The following is a 15,757-nucleotide window of genomic DNA, read 5'->3' on the forward strand; positions in this document are numbered from 1 at the left end:
AAGATTGAGCCCACTTCTACTACACAATCAATAGTAATAGAACACTCTTCTCCCTGAAACTAACTTGATAGCAAAAATTTCATCAGGATAACATCTCTAGCGCCTTTATTAACAAAAAAAAGTATCTACAAAATACAACTAGACATACGGAATAAAACTGGGCTTAAATGTTGCCTGCAAATCTGCCTTCAGCCCTTTGCTCATCCCATTTCTCCACCCAGACATTGGGGCATAGGGAATTGAACGCCTTTTTGAAGTAGTCACAAGGGGCATAGTTGGCCCCTCTGATCCTCTGGCACCTGTGAAAATCTACATAACTTTGATAGCAGTGCCGGGTCTGGTTGGTGTTGGGGAATCGGGGGTCTAAGGGCACAGTTTTGATATCTTCGAGAGAGGCTGGAGCCATAATGCTGAAAGGGAGAGAATTCTAACACCTTGAGAGAGACTGCCAAAAGTCTGCCTTTGTCCCTGCTTGTAAGAATTGGAGCTCCACATTTGACATAGCTATTAGTAGATAATGAATGGTAAAACACTTTAGGACCAAAAGGTATGTATTTATTTACAAATTCTTGCCCTCCATAGAACAGCAAAAGGGCATTAAAATATAGTTGGATGTGCAACTGAACTAAGTAGAAAAAAGGATAGAAAAAACAAAGTTTCAGTAGCAAACTTCTTTTACAGGGTGATTCATTAATACTGAGAAAAATCTACCATGAAAATTTTCCCACATTTAGAAACCACCTGTACCAAACCCTAACCTTATAACACTTCATCTACTATTATCACTTCACGAGAGGCCTTGTCTTTGAATCATCATCACAATGCACCTCTTTGTACTTCCGAACTTCTTGCATATACACTGACCAGGCATCTTGGCCCTTGTTCTGCTCCTCCTCTACTGTCCTCACTTTGGCCACTAGGCCAGTTTTTAATACTTTGCCCCCTCTACGCTTTCCAAAGCTTGGCAACACTGGCCTCTTTGCAGCTTCATCTTGTAAAGGATCCTCTTTTGCCTTCTGCTCTTCTTGCATCTTTTTAAACATTTCCAAAAATGATCCGTCATTTTTAAATGGCACTGAAGCCTGTTCACTATCAGATTGCTCATCTGAGTCCTCAATTTTCATGTCTTCTTCCCCTATTACATCCCCATCTATGTCTTTGTTTGAATAATTATCTCGGTGATCAGATCTAGGGCTCCTTCGGCTTCGGTAGGAATGTGATCTAGATCTATGTGACCTCCTTTTGGAGCCATGTGTTCGGGATGTAGAGCGCCTGCCATGTCGGCCATATTTGCGCCGGTGGCCAGGGCTGTGAGATCTTGATCTTGATGAGGAGTATCTCCTACGTCTCCGTCTGGAGCGTGAGCGCCTACGACGCTCTCTGGAGTGACTCCTAGACCATCTTGAATAAGATCTGGAGCGGTGACGGCGTCTGCGACGCTCAGGGCTCTTGCTCTGAGCTCTAACTTTCTCAACTGGCAAAGCAGGATCTTCACGAGAGGGAGATTTGACGGATTTTTGCACTTCGGAAGACTCTGCTTCGGTCCCCGGAGGCGGAGGGTTGTCCCAGTCTAAGCTGTTCATTCCTGTGAATCGGGGAGATCAGGGCGGAAGAGCGACCTACAAGAGAACTTTCCAGGTATAGAAATGCCACCGGATTACGCATGGCGGTGATTATAATAGGGCCCGCGATCGGGAAGGAGCTATGTCAAATATGGAGGAGCCTCACAAACCGTGGACTTGTACCTACTTACAGTGGTGTTAGGTAATCAATGCCCGACAAGCAGTGACACTTTGGGGCAGATTTTTGGCAAATTTCGGTGGAATTATGACTAAAGCGGCGCTAACGCTTAAACTACCGGGCTCAGTTTCAAGAAATCGATGAGATTTCTTAAGTATTTGTAAGTTTTTACCTTAATTTGAAGCTTTTTTATGTTCCAACACGAAACGCACAAAATGGCTTCTTCAATGATTTTTCTTGACAATAAAGTAAAATAAATGTATAGTAAATGCGCCGTCGCTAACTATATGAACTAAATTACCTCATGTACCAAAACAATTTATCACTGTCTTTTTTTAATTTATACCGCGAGTATTAGCAGAAGAGGGATGCAGCTACTCGAAAAGTTCCAAGTTAGACAGGATGTGCAAAATAGAAACCTGTGACACTGAAGTGTTCGTCATAGATGGCGAATGTTGTCTTTTCGCTCTACAATTATACAAATTACAAAGAGGCAGAAATCATAAATATTGATGTATTTATTCAGAAAAATATATATTTTATTTTGACTTACTAATCATTACAATTGTGTACTTTTGTTGGGTACTTTATAGCAATGTCACGATACTACTGGTATATGCGGCTCAATGGTCTAGGGGTATGATTCTCGCTTTGGGTGCGAGAGGTCCCGGGTTCAAATCCCGGTTGAGCCCTATTTTTTGTTTTTTTTTTTTTTTATTTGAAGGTCAAGCTGCTTATTTATAAATGGAAATACAGAGTGAAGATATAATAATATATATGTTATCGACTGAAGTACCTTTTGCGGCAAAATGTGTATGTTACACAATTACATTTCATAGAGGACATCCAACAATATAACAGCATACTATTTATTTAATATACGTATGCCAATTGGTCGACTAGTCGGCGGGCTATGCCTAAAAACATCACATAGAACCGACAATATAATTGTGGTTTTAATTGTCAACATGTGTAAGACTTAATTGTTAAAGCCCTCAAGGTTATCAACATTTCGAAACAAACGGATATCGGCCATTGACACCGACCTATTGTTCTTCTAACCGCAAAAAGGCCCAACTTTGGCTATTGCGTACAAAAATGCCACTTTAAACGTCTGAAGATTCATTGCTGATTGGTAGGAACATCGATTAACCACGCCCCGATCCTTTTAAAGAAGAAGAACTGCATTCGGATTTTGTTCGATACGGACGTACCATAAATACATCACGGCCGCTAACGAGAAAACATTATATCCAAATCTATTTTTATACATAGTTCGAAGGTAATGAAAATAAACTTTTGAGGAAAATTTTTGAGAGATTAAGACTGAGTTTATTTGATCACAATGAGTCTTCTAGGAATATCGGTTCAGCTGTGCCTTTTAATGTGCGCCGCTTATGGGGTAAGTAAATTTTTCTCACGATCATAAATGTGTCAATCGAACTTGACAGGTGAACAACAAAAAAAGGGCCTACAGAGAGACCAATCATGCTTTCATTAACGAATCCTCAGAAATATGCAATAACAGAAATTTAGAGCTGCGTTTGCAACGTCTCGAGAACTACATGGACGACAAGCTTAGCGGAGTGAGGAGAGAGATATGGAGCAACGCTCGCAATATAGAACAAATTACCAAAACTGCCATAGCCGGAATACAAGTTCAAGGTGTGGCAAACCGAAGTACGCCCCTATTTAATATTAAATCCGTGTTCTTATTAGAAAGTTCCCCCAAAGATACAGAACGCCAACTTCAGGTTCTTATCGCGATCGTCAGAATAATTTCCAACGACATAACGCAGTTAAACAAAAGTCTAACGGAAATGCATAACAAACAGGAAATCGATTCTTCAGTTAAAGAGGTGTTTGAAACCCCGGGCTTAGCGAGGCAATCCCCGCCGATCCCGACGAGCTGTCAAGAGATTAAACAAACTGCCCCCGCGTCACCATCTAACGTCTATTTAGTGCAACCCAAAAATAGTTCTGAACCGTTTATGGTGTTTTGTGAGATGGATTTCATGGAGGGAGGATGGTTGACCATTCACAACAGATTTGCGGGAGAGCAGGAGTTTTACAGAGATTGGCAAGATTATAAGTGGGGTTTTGGTAATATAGCGGCGGAGCATTGGTTGGGGTTGGAACGGGTTCATCAGCTCACAGGCGGGTATCCTCAGTATTGGTATACTATAAATCCTCAAATACTAGTTAAATTATTATTGTAGGTAAGGACATCAACGAACTATTGGTGCAACTTATAGACAACAATAACGCCAGAACATTCGCCCGTTATACTTTATTTAGCCTCGGATCGGAAGAGGAGGGTTATAATCTCAAAGTTCTGGGAGGCTTTGAGGGGAATGCTGGGGACTCTTTGAGCTACCACGCGGGAAGTAAATTTAGCACGAAAGACCGTGACTTAGATACGTGGTTTGAGGGTAGCTGTGCGCAAGCGCACGGTAAGTTTTTTTGTGGTGACAAAATGTGGTCTGAAGAAAGCAAGTAATTCCGACACTATCCCATGAAAGATTATGAATTAATTACTTGCTTGGTTTTGGCAGTTCGTCCATCGGTGGCTTTTGTTCTCAATTTTGTGCAATAATGAAATTTTGATTTGCAGGTGGCGCTTGGTGGTATAAATCGTGCGATAAAAGCAATTTGAATGGGAAGTACATGCCGGGGGATCAACCGGCGTTTTTAAAGTACCAAGCCATGTATTGGGAGACATTCGGGGGTTCACAGAAGGGTCTGAAGTATGCGCGCATGATGATTCGGCCTAGGAATTAATACAATTACCACTTTAACGCAATATAAAGTTAAAATTCAGTTTTGTGCCATTTTATTCGAATTTTAACAATAAAGGACCTATAGTATGAACCTACACTAGGTCTTGAATTTGACGTACACTTCGATAGACTAGCAGTGTTGCAGGACGATCGTAGTTATTTATTTGAATCTTTCTGAATTTAAGTGGTTCGTAATCGCAAGTCAAACACATGCGCTTATCTTTTTAAACTTCTTATATAGTCGATCCTGGCGATCTTTTCCGTAATTTTTTCCAACTAAAACCAAAAGGTCACTACCTGTATCCACTCAAAACTTCATCAAAAATCACCTTTTTTTTGTCATTCTCTTTAGTCTCAATTGAAGCGTTCTCGATGTAACCTTTGCTGAAAACATGTTGATTAAGCTTCTCCAATTCCTTAATCAGCTTCCCTCTTTTAGCTTCAATTTTCTCTAGATCGACTTCCAATGCTTTTTTTAACTCTTCAGGAACTGTCAAATAGATTTTGTTACGCCCTATAGAGTCCTCCACTGTACCTTGAGGTTTTGCACAGGTACTATTCAAAATGTGTAAAGTATGGATTTTGGACAAGTCTTTAATTATTTGAGAGAATTTTTCAGGCAAATCTTGACTGAAGGGCAGCAAGAAAACTGAAAAAAAAAGCAGTCAGTTATAAACTTTTTAAGATTATAAACATCGAACCTTCCGGAGAGTATTTGTAAGTAACGTTGAATATTTTTTTTAATCTCCTAATACCTGTGACCACCTCCATTACATCCTGAATTTGAAGCTCTAAGACCTCATTGCGCAAGTCTGTGATCTATTTTAGTGGTTTAGAAAAGAAAATGCCAGAAATTTTTTTATACCTTATAAATACATTTTTTTGAGATTTGGGGCAAACTTCTGTGCAAATGCTGCGCCATTGCAGGCATAAACGGGAATAATGCAGTCAGGCTTTGATTCAGGCAACTCAGCAAAGTCTGACAATGCCCCCTTGAACAACATTCCCTTGTATGGTCTTTTAAGTTTGTTTTAATTGCCTCCTAGAAGTAATTAATTAAAAATAATAATACTACAATTTGTTTTTTTGTTTTTTATTACCAAATAAATGTCGCAAAATTCGTAGTAAAGGAAATTCTTTAAGGCAGCCGTGGCCAGATGATAATTGCCTCCCTCCATAGCGTCCTCGATTGCCTTTAGCATAAACGTTAAACGACTTAGTATCCATCTGTCAATGAACGTCAACTCCTCAAATGTAACTCTCTTATCAAACTCACTCCCTTGAACTTCAAAAACTTTGTTTATCCAAATTAAGGCGAATTTGGTGGCTTGAAACACTTTATTCCCAAATAATTTGTTAGTGTAACATTCATTGATGTCAAAATTTATAATATAGTTTTTAGAATTGTGGGATAATAGGGTGAATCTAAGGGCGTCAGCCCCACATTCCGGAATCCCACGAGGAAACATTTTTTGTTGCCCTTCAAGCGCTTTTTTCAACTCTTTACTTGATAAAAGACCACTCTCAAAGCTTCTCTTCAAGGTGTCTTTGAGTTTATCCAAAGAGGCGCCCTCTATTACTTCCTCGGGAGTAATGACATTTCCCAAACTCTTACTCATTTTTCTCCCATGAGAGTCACATATCATGCCGTGTAGCTGTACTCGTTGAAATGGCAAAGAGCCCGTCAATTGAGTACCCAGCATTACCATCCGAGCTACCCAAAAAAATAAAATATCATGCCCAGTTTCCATTAATGACAGTGGATAATATGTAGAAAGTTCCTGAGTCTAGAAGCAGAAAAAAAATCACACAGGTCCGTGTGTGATTGTCATGTTTTTACCTTTTGCGGCCATCCAAATACAGAAAATGGCTGCAATGCTGAGGAAAACCACGTGTCTAAGACATCCTCACTTTGTTTACACTCCATGCTATCACTGAAATGCTTTGAAGCCTTTATTTTTGCTTCTTCAAGACTCTCTGCGGCCTCCCAATGGTTATGCTTGGGAAAGAAATATGCAGGGATCCTGTGGCCCCACCAAAGCTGGCGCGAAATGCACCAATCTCTTTTTGATTGAAATCAATATTCCAAAATAAACGGTTTTTAATCTGTAAAATCTTACCTAATGTTATCAAGCCACTGAAACCATACTTTCTCAAATTGTTTCTGGTCAATAATCAACCTGCCTTCTCGTACATCTGCAGCAGCTCGAGCAGCCATTTCAGAGCAATCGAGGAACCATTGAGGCCTCACCAAAAACTCTATTACATCCCTACTTCGACTGCAAATAGGCACTGTTGTTTTATGCGCTTGACTTCCTCTGAACAGGCCCATTTCTGCTAGCTGGTTAAGGATTATTTCTCTAGCCTCAAATCTCTTAATATTCTTGAAATTATTGTTACTTAAATAGCCCTTTTCATTGATTACAGACAGTGACTTTAAATTATGGCGTTTTCCTACTTCGAAGTCGATAGGGTCATGGGCGGGCGTCACTTTGACAACTCCTGCAAAGATTTCTTTGATCAAAAAGGACTCATAGAAGAAATTAATATCTTGACAGAAAGGTGATTGCAATAAGCCCATATCTTCTTCCCAACCTTCAAAAATCTACATTTTTATTGAATTGAATAATAAGGTTCAATTATTTATCTATAGAAATAATTATTTTTCCAAACTTACCGCTCCCAAATTCAGGATCAACAAAATCGTCTGCAATCACTGGAATTGAGACTCCTCTAAATGGGTGCAAGACTCTTTTTCCTATTAAGTGCAAATACCTGGGATCTTTAGGGTTAACAGCCACTGCAGTGTCTCCTAATACAGTCTCTGGCCTAGTTGTAGCCACCACTAACTCCTCTATAACCCAATGTTCAATCAAATTCTCCAAGAAAGGAAGAAAGCAAAAACTAACCATTATGGGATTCCTCCACTTTATAGGCAAACTTAGTTAAAACTCCAAATTTTACAGGCTTCTCATAACCAGGCACTGGAAGGTCAGTGGGGCCTTCTACAGGTATGTGTTCCACCTCAATATCAGACACTGCACTCTGAAGAGTGCAGGACCAATTCACTATATAGTCTGCTAGGTAAATGAGTCCCTGATCAAATAAAGTGACAAAAGCCTTATTGACTGCTTTTGACCGTTCTATATCCATGGTAAAAACTTCTTTATCCCAGTTTAAGTCCACATTGAGACGTCTCAACTGGGGAACTATAATAAGTCAATAAATTCATACAAAAAAAAACTATAAATATCTGAAAACTGACTTATCAAAGAAGATTTTTCATGCTTCCACTTCCACACCTGTTTCACAAACTCTTCACGTCCTAAATCATCTCTTGTCAGTCCTTTTTCCTTCCAAAGCTTCTTCTCCACTACCATTTGAGTGGCAATGCCTGCATGATCCAAGCCTGGCACCCACATGGTTGACCTCCCATGGATTTTATGCCTAAATTTCCCTTATAAAACTATAATTCTGGATTGAAATACTGAAGTTACCATTTGACTAAGGAATCCTGGATACAGGCAGTAAGGGCATGACCTAAATGCAAAGTGCCAGTAATATTTGGTGGTGGGAGAATTAAACTAAAAGGGAGCTCATTTGAGGACGATGAGGGGGTGAAGTAGTCATTGTCAAAGGGAAGTTGCTCCACTTGTTTGGGGTTGTAGGCTTCAGCCAGCTCTAAAATGAAGAATAAATTATATGGAAATGTTGATACATTTAGATTATTGGGGAGGAAGTTTGCAGGTCTTGTTGTCCAAATTACTAAAGAGTAAAGATGAAAATGCAGCTTTATAAATTTTATATTAATATATTGATAAAATTCAGTTTGTGGGGTAAAATGTTTGAAAATTACAGTTTTCGCGCTACAGCGATACCTGCGGCATCTACCGAATATTTCTCATATTACGCAATATTAACTAAGCTCTGCTTTCTTCAAATAAACATACCGATATTAACTTGATGATTTTCAGTTGAAAGCCATCTTCTCTTGACTGAAACACCGCGGAAAACTGCGGCTCCAGTATTGCACAATTTACACTGTCTATGAAGTTTGTACATTGTAAAATAATTCAAAATCTTTCGGCTTCAAATTATTGAGGTTATGAGAAGTCGTGCAAAACAAGCTTTAAATAATTCGAAAAGTCACTGTAACAAAACACCTGAGTTAAATTTCTTGCATTAAGACATCGCGAGTATATCTGTCTTTGTTGCGAGGTACGAGAAGGACAGAATATGAAAATTATATATCTATTTCGAGTATGGGCCCTAGTGGCGAAAATATCAATTAAAACTTATAACTTTTTTGAACAAATTTTAAAAATCGGCCTCACGACGCCGCCCAAGATATACTGTAATTTTTATAGAACAATTTATATCTCCTATTCAACAGTTGCAATTTGGTTCATCAAAAATTAATAAACCTGATAGTTATTCTAATATATCTACCTACGGGCTTCCCTCGATAATACGCACGTGACTTATTTGTTTAATATTTTATTTTAATTGTTTGCTATATGACGCAACCTGGCAACTCTGCGTCCAGGTACCGTCACCATTTTCGAAATTTCCCCTACTGCAACAATTCTCTCCACAGACAAAAAGTTGTGGAAAATGGAGCCGCAGCCTTTCACGACCTTGGAAGTGGAGAACCTGCAGCGGCTGATCGATAGAAACGCAGAAGATAAGTGAGTAGCCTTGTGCGACAGCTTTTTTTTCAACAAAAAAAAAGTTTCATTTTTTTCTAACGAGTTTTTGACGTTGAAAGTCAATTTAACTCTCGCCAAATTGTCTTGGGGGCAATATACAATCATTCTAAAGGCCCCATCTGTACCAAAATAATCCCAAAATGTATAAAATATGTAGGAATTTTGTTAAATCGTTCAAATTTCCTAAAATGGAACGAAATAATTCAAAACTAAAATGGCCAAGCGCTCATGTGGTGCCATCGATGAGTTGCTTTTCGAAGTTTTGTTATTTTATGCTATAGCGACATTCATTTTCTTAAGTACGTCTTCAGAGGTTCTATGAGAAGGGTAAAACGGGTTCCCGTTAATTAACTTTTAAAATTTTTTATTATTCTCACATTTTTTTTACATTTTTATGGACATTTTCGTGCTCTCCTTTCATATAAACACAGTTCAAACTCCAAAGAAACGGTCGAATTTCGTTTTTCTTGAGTTTATAGTAATAAATAAATGAAAACTAAAACCACGTTTCCTAATCTTTTATTTTCGATTAACAAATCTATTTGGGCGAAATAAGGACTGCATCGAAGAAAGTTGTTTTTTGGACAATTCGGTGAAGTAATTATCTTAGGCAACTTATCCAATAAAAGTCGATTTTCTGGAACATTTGAAAGAACAATAATAATTTAGAATGCCATAAATCATTATATGCAAAATATCTTTATTTAAATTATGTTTCCTTAAATTTAGCTTGATAAAAGATGAGCTAATTGACGACTCAGACATCCTTTTTTTCTCGCAATACGGCCATTTGCAGGGAGCAGAGGACGACTCGAACATACAGCTACTACAGGGGGTTGACGACGTCAACGGTAATTTCCTTCTAATAAGCATAAAATTTCTAATGTTGAGACAATAAGTAATTTTAGGTAAAACTCTAGAACGACGTAATACCTCTATTGCCCAACCACCGAAAGATGTCCCCTCAGCGCTGAGTCAGCCCAAATATAAGGAGCAGGATGGAAAGAGCATTCGAGTTTTTGAATGTGGCTTATGTAAATGATTTTAATGAACAATTATTAGGTACGAGGAATATAAAAAAATGGTTTTATAGGTGGCAAAGAGTTCGGACATCAGTATACTTTAATGAGACATCTGCCGACCCACACTGATGAAAGAAAATTTCACTGCCTCACTTGCGGCAAATGTACGCTCTTAATTACTTTTCATAATCAATTTCATTTTATTAAAGTCTTATACAGCATTTAGGCAAATGTCGACTCTCTCGCAACACCGCACCATTCACTCCTCGGCGCGACCCTACGTATGCCAGATCTGCAATAAGAATTTCAATAGGGTGTCCACCCTTATTTCTCACACCAAAACTCATACAGGGCTAAAGCCACATCGCTGTCATTTATGTGATAAAGCATTCCATCAGAAAGGTGAGTATAAACGCTACCAGCAACATTCGGCGAGATGGAAAAACTAACTTTTACAGGTAACTTGAGGAATCACATTTTTACGCACACCAATGAACGCCCTTATAAATGTGGCGTGTGTGGTAAAGGGTTCAATCAAATGTCGAATTTGATGTGCCATAAAACAAAAGTAAGATGATTTAAGTGTTATAACTTACTAAAATTTTTAAATGTCTTCATTGCATATCCGACTCTAAACTATTCGTTAGTCGCGAAAAAACGTTTTTAGAATATTTTCGTGTATGTTTAATTGTTTTTACTAGATTCATCAGAATCAAAGTGATGTGGTTCTGCGCTATTTGTGCAAGATTTGCGGCTTAGAGTTCGGAAAACGCATCAATTTGAGGCAACATGAGCAGTACAAGCACGGTTTAATAGTCAGCACTGAGCGCCCCATGGAAGTCTCCATTGATACTGAGGGTACATCTAAGTAAGTACGCATTTTAAAATGACCACTCTTTGTTTACCCGAATTTAAGGACATTCTGAGCATAACTATTTATAGGATTTAAGATTTGTCGCCCCTTTTTATTTTACTGAGTATATTTAGTTCGAATTAGTTCAATTTAGTTTCCACTGATTTCAGACTTGACATTGACAGAGATTACGCGAAGGCGATCATAGTGGATCCGATCAATACCGATGCCATGAAACTCGCTCTTTCGACCGGCAACATTCCATTCTCACTTCTTCGTCCTTTGTCGGGAATTCCCGTCCTTGTTCGAGTGATTCCGGTTGGCGATAAGCAAATGCTGGTCCCCGCCACTGCTGAAGATTTGAAGAAATACGGGCACATCTCCGTAAGGCCGAAAGTTCGAGATGTAGGGGAGGACAAAGAAAACGAGGCCAATAAAGGATGCGTGGTGCAGATCAAGGTTCCAGTGGTGGCCACAGTCATCCAGAAATGTAACGCCACCAACGAAAATATGTCCATGAACGCGGTCAGTCTTGAACACGGGGAGATTTTAGACGAGACAGGTGCTCATATCGGAGAATTGACAGGTGACAGCTTTGTTTATTCTCCAACGCTGATTGACGAAATTCCGGAAGTTCAAAATAAAGTGACAGGTGGCAGTTTAGTTCGTCTTTTTGGGCAGTGCTAAAAGTATTTTGAAAACTTATAGAGGGCGTAGAGGTCAATTTTGGGTTCGATGAGAAGTTCGATCATGTAATGGGGACCATCAATAACGAGGTGGACAAGAATTCAGATAGTGAGTGGTAAGTTTATGCAAAAATCATTTCACTATAATTTTTTTTGCAGTAAGTGCCATGGAGTTTAACTTCGAAATTCCTCAAGATGCACGTGAAGTCCCGGCACCAGGGGGCGCCATTTTCAGTGCTATTGACTCTCAAGTATGTTACCTGATTTGTTGACATTATTTGTTATATATTTTTGTGACAGGTGGAGAGAAACGAATCTTAAATTGGAAGAAAAATAGATAAAGGTGCAACTAAAGGGCGCTTATAAGAGGATTAATTTGAATTTTGTTTAAGTCGTTGTAATTAATAAAGCTTTCGTTGTAAGTACTTAAATGACAACTATTTCATTGTATTAGGTTTTACAATTTGTAGCATTATTATACTTGCTGTTCAGTTTATAATTAATCCAAAAATACAATTTGAGATAATAAATGTGTGTTTTCCCAATAAAGCTGAAGCTACGTTGATGATAAATACTGTAGAATTTAATTTATATTTAAAAATTTGTTCCTGATTAATGCGTAAAGTGAAAAGAAACCTTCAAAAAAATTTTATTACATCATCAAATAATTTTAAAATCGTAAAAGACAATTGTTATGTCTTACAATTTATATCAATAAATATGTCGAAAGTCGTTATGAACAACATCGACCGTCAAAAACTACACGTTTCGGTGCATGCGCTCTAGCAATGTCAACGTGACACTTGTGTTGGTGTTTTCCTCGGAGATCCTAGAAAGACGCACTTTTTTGTTTGCCTTTACGCAGGGAAGGCAATAGTAATTTCGACCGCGATAGCCATCTAAATTCTACTTAAAACACACCGCTACCATGGCCCCCAAGCAAAGAATGCGCATCGCTAACGAGAAAGCCAGCAAAATGGTAACAATGCGGGGAAATGTACCCAAAACGTCGGTGAGTGTCTATTATCAGTGTTGTTTCCATATTGTACCCCATTTCTGGGTTTGAAAGGGATTGGTTTGGTGCTTTAACAGAGGCTGTAAGGCTGCCAAATGAAGGGGCAGTGTTTAATGAGGCATATGGTCCGGATATTAATAAAAAATACCTACTCAAGATACGAACTTAAAAGTTAGAAAACAAAGTTTTTTGACCCAAAAAATAAAGCCAAATAATGTTTTGCCCTTGTTTCCATGTCGGAGAAACCGGACATTAATTTTATATGTAGCCATTGCACATAGACATGTACTCCCTAGTAAATAATTTATTACTTTCCAGAAACAAGAAAAAGACAGTTCCCCAGTGGGCCCATGGCTTCTAGCACTTTTCATCTTCGTTGTGTGTGGGTCTGCAGTCTTCCAGATGATCCAATCAATCCGAATGGCATAAACCACATTATCAACTATATCCCTAACAGTGTCTTTCCTATCTTAATTATGGGGTCTTCATAAAAAAATTTTAATAATTAATGCCCACCACCTAAGAACAAACTTCTTAGGTGCCACTGCATAATATGCCATATTAATGAGGGTCGTTTCCAAGCCTAATGGGGCACTTTCACTTGGGGTTTTTATACTGCATTTAGTTGCAAATTTAGAGATTTCTGAACACTTAAAAGTTGTCATTCCATAGATATGTTTTTGTGAGTTTATAAAGTTTACTATAAATTATTTTCTGAAGTTTCATTGTTTTATTTTCTTGGAATTACAACCTTGTAAACTGTAGGGACTTCATTGAAAGTTACGGATCTTCTCTGATGGGCGTCTCTGCGGGGTACCTCCAGTTGGGATTTCTTGGTGCTAAAACCTCCCAGTTTCCTTAAACTATTACGGAAACTTTCCATTCTAAAAACCCAAATGAAAACCCTTAAATTACTCTAAGGTCCAGTTGTACAATTATAGTGCAACTAAACCCAGTTGGTACATCAATCACCACATAGTTTCTTTTGCTATAGCAGTACTTTATATATGGGACGGTTTAAGTATCAGTTGGATTTAGCCGAACCGACTTTTGAAAAATGTTTGCAAGTGATACAACTACTCCTAGAATCATCACGAACCTCGAAAAAGGCTTAGGGGGCTGCTCAGCAGCTTGCCGGAAAATATTGCTGGTTATCACTTCGTTTAAGTAGAGCAGGGTGATTTCCGGTACTTTAGTAGGGCTGGAATTGGGATTCCGGTCCAAGAACGAAAGCACCAATTTGAGCACCTTAATCTCCTGTTCCTGAGTTATCTAAAACCAATTTTTGCGGCGCGATTCGATACAGCTAATAATTCTTACCTTATTGAGGCAGTTCCTGATTTTAATTTCGTCACTGGTGGACATCCAATAGACCATATGGGGTTTTTTGCTGCAGAGCCACATATAGTTGTTGGGCTTGCCAAAGAGGCACTCAGTGTATTTGATGTGCTGAGTCTCCATTAGGGTTTGAACCTAGCGATTTTTGCAAATTAAAGCTGTTTTCTGCTGAAACCGAGGACATTACCTGTTCGATAAATTGGGACTTCATGGCAAGCCGCAGGCTCGGGCAAAACGAAGGTAATAAATAAAACAAAACTCTAATATATGTTGATAAGGTCGATGTACAATAAATTATTATTTATTATAAGTCGAGTCGGGCTAAGAGGAAAAATAATATTTGCCGAGCGCTTAATTATAATGACGATTCCAGCGGCCCTTAGAAGGGATTTCTTAAGCTGATGGGACGAGCCATATATCACTCTTAATTGGAAAACACATCTAATGGCAATATAATCGTTTTTTTCCTTTCTCGTTGGGTCTAGCTGACAGTGTATAGATAATGTAAATGCAGAATTAGATAATTCCGCATTAATATAAGGGTTATTAATTGAAAATTTATTTACTCATACGTCAGTAACACGCGCGTCAATCTGGCTATAAGGTTTGGGGAACAAGAACATTATCATTATCCATTTGATGAGAAAACAAAGATATTAGATTAACTATCAGCGGGGGTAGCGAATTTCAATGGGTCTCATAATGGATTGGGGGGTGACCTCGCGGAAATTAGTCTTCCTGGTAAAACGACACTGGAAGCCCGATACTTCAAGCCAGTACAGGATTTTTCCCAATAACAACCCCCGTTTTTTGAGGATTTCTGACCCAGTGGTGCCCATGAATCCTTCATCTCTCCTCGGCAGTCGTTTCCGCTTCTCATTAAAAACACCTGATAGCCCACGAGTTTTAGTGGCTACGACACACGCCTTACGAGTTAATATCTGTCTCTCTGGCACTTTCGAGGCTGTGAATTCTACAGCTGATCCCGTGGTCGGATTCCCTGTTTGAGTTTTTCCGGACTCCGGAGCGCATAATTCTTTCGGACCCCCTGAGTAACTCATTCGGATGTACTTCGTGAGTTCATTTAAAGGTGTTGTCGATTTTGACTCTTATGAAATCGTGGACTGCCTGTCATTACGAATTGAAATGAATTTCGACGTTGCTGATTAGCTTTGGAGCGTTCACCCCCCCGTTGGGAACTTTCAGTCGATTCTCTCCGTCTAAAATTCAAACTACACGAGCGTATTTTCGCGGCGAGTTTCACGCAGCAATATTTCCGCCGAGTTTGATGCATCAAACCATAAAGCGTTTTTTCCGTTGAGTGGATTCATACAAAACAATTCAGTACCTTTTTCGCCGCCTTGCACGTGGAGTTTCAATGAGTGCAAGCAAGAGGCAATTAGGCGCCTGATAAGTGTGAAGGAGAAAGTTTACCTATACCCTTCTATTGTTAACGATAGACTAATATCGTTGACTCGCAAGCAGTACGCCTCAATCGGAGACTGGGTATAGTCGTGCGTGATTTTGGAGGACGTAAATAACCTGCATGCATGCAAATTTGAATGCGTTCTTTGAGAACAAATTTCATCATTAAATTTAATGTAGTCCGACCTC

The 15,757-nt window shown here is 38.9% G+C and overlaps 6 protein-coding genes and 1 non-coding gene across 10 annotated transcripts; 4 read left to right on the plus strand and 3 right to left on the minus strand.

Annotated features, from left to right (window-relative positions):
- Positions 1 to 533: 533 nt before the first annotated feature.
- LOC136348153 (serine/Arginine-related protein 53) lies at positions 534 to 2,119 on the minus strand. 2 transcript variants are annotated; one of them, XM_066298765.1, is made up of 2 exons: positions 1,913 to 2,119; positions 534 to 1,619 (listed from the first exon to the last, which is right to left on the minus strand). In XM_066298765.1, the coding sequence occupies exon 2, from the start codon at positions 1,581 to 1,583 to the stop codon at positions 783 to 785; it is 801 nt and encodes a 266-aa protein (XP_066154862.1). In that variant the 5' UTR covers positions 1,584 to 1,619; positions 1,913 to 2,119; the 3' UTR covers positions 534 to 782. The 2 variants fall into 2 exon arrangements, with proteins under 2 accessions (XP_066154862.1, XP_066154863.1); XM_066298766.1 differs by lacking the exon at positions 1,913 to 2,119 and adding an exon at positions 1,754 to 1,906.
- A 241-nt stretch (positions 2,120 to 2,360) lies between these two features.
- Positions 2,361 to 2,432, plus strand: TRNAP-UGG (transfer RNA proline (anticodon UGG)). The gene has a single exon. It is a non-coding gene; the product is annotated as a tRNA-Pro (tRNA).
- A 97-nt stretch (positions 2,433 to 2,529) lies between these two features.
- On the plus strand, positions 2,530 to 4,560 carry LOC136348151 (microfibril-associated glycoprotein 4-like). Its single transcript, XM_066298762.1, has 5 exons — positions 2,530 to 3,142; positions 3,192 to 3,405; positions 3,460 to 3,897; positions 3,960 to 4,193; positions 4,355 to 4,560. Exons 1-5 carry the CDS (start codon positions 3,086 to 3,088, stop codon positions 4,519 to 4,521), a joined length of 1,110 nt encoding a protein of 369 aa, XP_066154859.1. The 5' UTR covers positions 2,530 to 3,085; the 3' UTR covers positions 4,522 to 4,560.
- LOC136348150 (valine--tRNA ligase-like) lies at positions 4,557 to 8,652 on the minus strand. Its single transcript, XM_066298761.1, has 12 exons — positions 8,471 to 8,652; positions 8,018 to 8,201; positions 7,786 to 7,967; positions 7,430 to 7,729; positions 7,198 to 7,374; positions 6,641 to 7,022; positions 6,361 to 6,583; positions 5,621 to 6,307; positions 5,386 to 5,562; positions 5,222 to 5,339; positions 4,850 to 5,169; positions 4,557 to 4,796 (listed from the first exon to the last, which is right to left on the minus strand). Exons 1-12 carry the CDS (start codon positions 8,580 to 8,582, stop codon positions 4,737 to 4,739), a joined length of 2,922 nt encoding a protein of 973 aa, XP_066154858.1. The 5' UTR covers positions 8,583 to 8,652; the 3' UTR covers positions 4,557 to 4,736.
- A 434-nt stretch (positions 8,653 to 9,086) lies between these two features.
- Positions 9,087 to 12,303, plus strand: LOC136348160 (uncharacterized). The gene is made up of 11 exons (XM_066298774.1): positions 9,087 to 9,208; positions 9,959 to 10,080; positions 10,138 to 10,263; positions 10,323 to 10,415; positions 10,471 to 10,653; positions 10,710 to 10,819; positions 10,953 to 11,119; positions 11,275 to 11,756; positions 11,813 to 11,899; positions 11,950 to 12,041; positions 12,091 to 12,303. The coding sequence occupies exons 1-11, from the start codon at positions 9,135 to 9,137 to the stop codon at positions 12,109 to 12,111; spliced, it is 1,557 nt and encodes a 518-aa protein (XP_066154871.1). The 5' UTR covers positions 9,087 to 9,134; the 3' UTR covers positions 12,112 to 12,303.
- Positions 12,304 to 12,583: 280 nt separating this feature from the next.
- LOC136348215 (stress-associated endoplasmic reticulum protein 2) lies at positions 12,584 to 13,524 on the plus strand. The gene is made up of 2 exons (XM_066298867.1): positions 12,584 to 12,802; positions 13,124 to 13,524. The coding sequence occupies exons 1-2, from the start codon at positions 12,719 to 12,721 to the stop codon at positions 13,232 to 13,234; spliced, it is 195 nt and encodes a 64-aa protein (XP_066154964.1). The 5' UTR covers positions 12,584 to 12,718; the 3' UTR covers positions 13,235 to 13,524.
- On the minus strand, positions 13,302 to 15,605 carry LOC136348214 (uncharacterized). 3 transcript variants are annotated; one of them, XM_066298866.1, is made up of 4 exons: positions 15,492 to 15,605; positions 14,126 to 14,278; positions 13,905 to 14,077; positions 13,302 to 13,689 (listed from the first exon to the last, which is right to left on the minus strand). In XM_066298866.1, exons 2-4 carry the CDS (start codon positions 14,264 to 14,266, stop codon positions 13,536 to 13,538), a joined length of 468 nt encoding a protein of 155 aa, XP_066154963.1. In that variant the 5' UTR covers positions 14,267 to 14,278; positions 15,492 to 15,605; the 3' UTR covers positions 13,302 to 13,535. The 3 variants fall into 3 exon arrangements, with proteins under 3 accessions (XP_066154963.1, XP_066154962.1, XP_066154960.1); XM_066298865.1 differs by lacking the exon at positions 15,492 to 15,605 and adding an exon at positions 14,331 to 15,483 and having other exon boundaries at positions 13,905 to 14,068; XM_066298863.1 differs by lacking the exon at positions 15,492 to 15,605 and adding an exon at positions 14,331 to 15,483.
- Positions 15,606 to 15,757: the final 152 nt, after the last annotated feature.

This window comes from Euwallacea fornicatus, chromosome 32, assembly GCF_040115645.1.
Source record: "Euwallacea fornicatus isolate EFF26 chromosome 32, ASM4011564v1, whole genome shotgun sequence".
Lineage (NCBI taxonomy): Eukaryota > Metazoa > Arthropoda > Insecta > Coleoptera > Curculionidae > Euwallacea > Euwallacea fornicatus.

Coding starts and splice junctions, on each gene's coding strand:
- LOC136348214 (XM_066298863.1), bottom strand. CDS start 14,354: ATGAAGTCCCAATTTATCGAACAG. Junction 14,078..14,125: donor TCAGGAACTGCCTCAATAAG/GTAAGAATTATT, acceptor AATTGGTTTTAG/ATAACTCAGGAACAGGAGAT. Junction 13,690..13,904: donor CCCCCTAAGCCTTTTTCGAG/GTTCGTGATGAT, acceptor TTGGGTTTTTAG/AATGGAAAGTTTCCGTAATA.
- LOC136348215 (XM_066298867.1), top strand. CDS start 12,719: ATGGCCCCCAAGCAAAGAATGCGCATCGCTAACGAGAAAGCCAGCAAA. Junction 12,803..13,123: donor GAAATGTACCCAAAACGTCG/GTGAGTGTCTAT, acceptor ATTACTTTCCAG/AAACAAGAAAAAGACAGTTC.
- LOC136348160 (XM_066298774.1), top strand. CDS start 9,135: ATGGAGCCGCAGCCTTTCACGACCTTGGAAGTGGAGAACCTGCAGCGG. Junction 11,900..11,949: donor GGTGGACAAGAATTCAGATA/GTGAGTGGTAAG, acceptor TTTTTTTTGCAG/TAAGTGCCATGGAGTTTAAC. Junction 12,042..12,090: donor TCAGTGCTATTGACTCTCAA/GTATGTTACCTG, acceptor TTTTTGTGACAG/GTGGAGAGAAACGAATCTTA.
- LOC136348151 (XM_066298762.1), top strand. CDS start 3,086: ATGAGTCTTCTAGGAATATCGGTTCAGCTGTGCCTTTTAATGTGCGCC. Junction 3,143..3,191: donor TAATGTGCGCCGCTTATGGG/GTAAGTAAATTT, acceptor CGAACTTGACAG/GTGAACAACAAAAAAAGGGC. Junction 4,194..4,354: donor TAGCTGTGCGCAAGCGCACG/GTAAGTTTTTTT, acceptor TTTGATTTGCAG/GTGGCGCTTGGTGGTATAAA.
- LOC136348153 (XM_066298765.1), bottom strand. CDS start 1,583: ATGAACAGCTTAGACTGGGACAACCCTCCGCCTCCGGGGACCGAAGCA.
- LOC136348150 (XM_066298761.1), bottom strand. CDS start 8,582: ATGTACAAACTTCATAGACAGTGTAAATTGTGCAATACTGGAGCCGCA. Junction 7,023..7,197: donor TGATCCTGAATTTGGGAGCG/GTAAGTTTGGAA, acceptor AAATCTTTGCAG/GAGTTGTCAAAGTGACGCCC. Junction 5,170..5,221: donor TTACAAATACTCTCCGGAAG/GTTCGATGTTTA, acceptor TTTTTTTTTCAG/TTTTCTTGCTGCCCTTCAGT.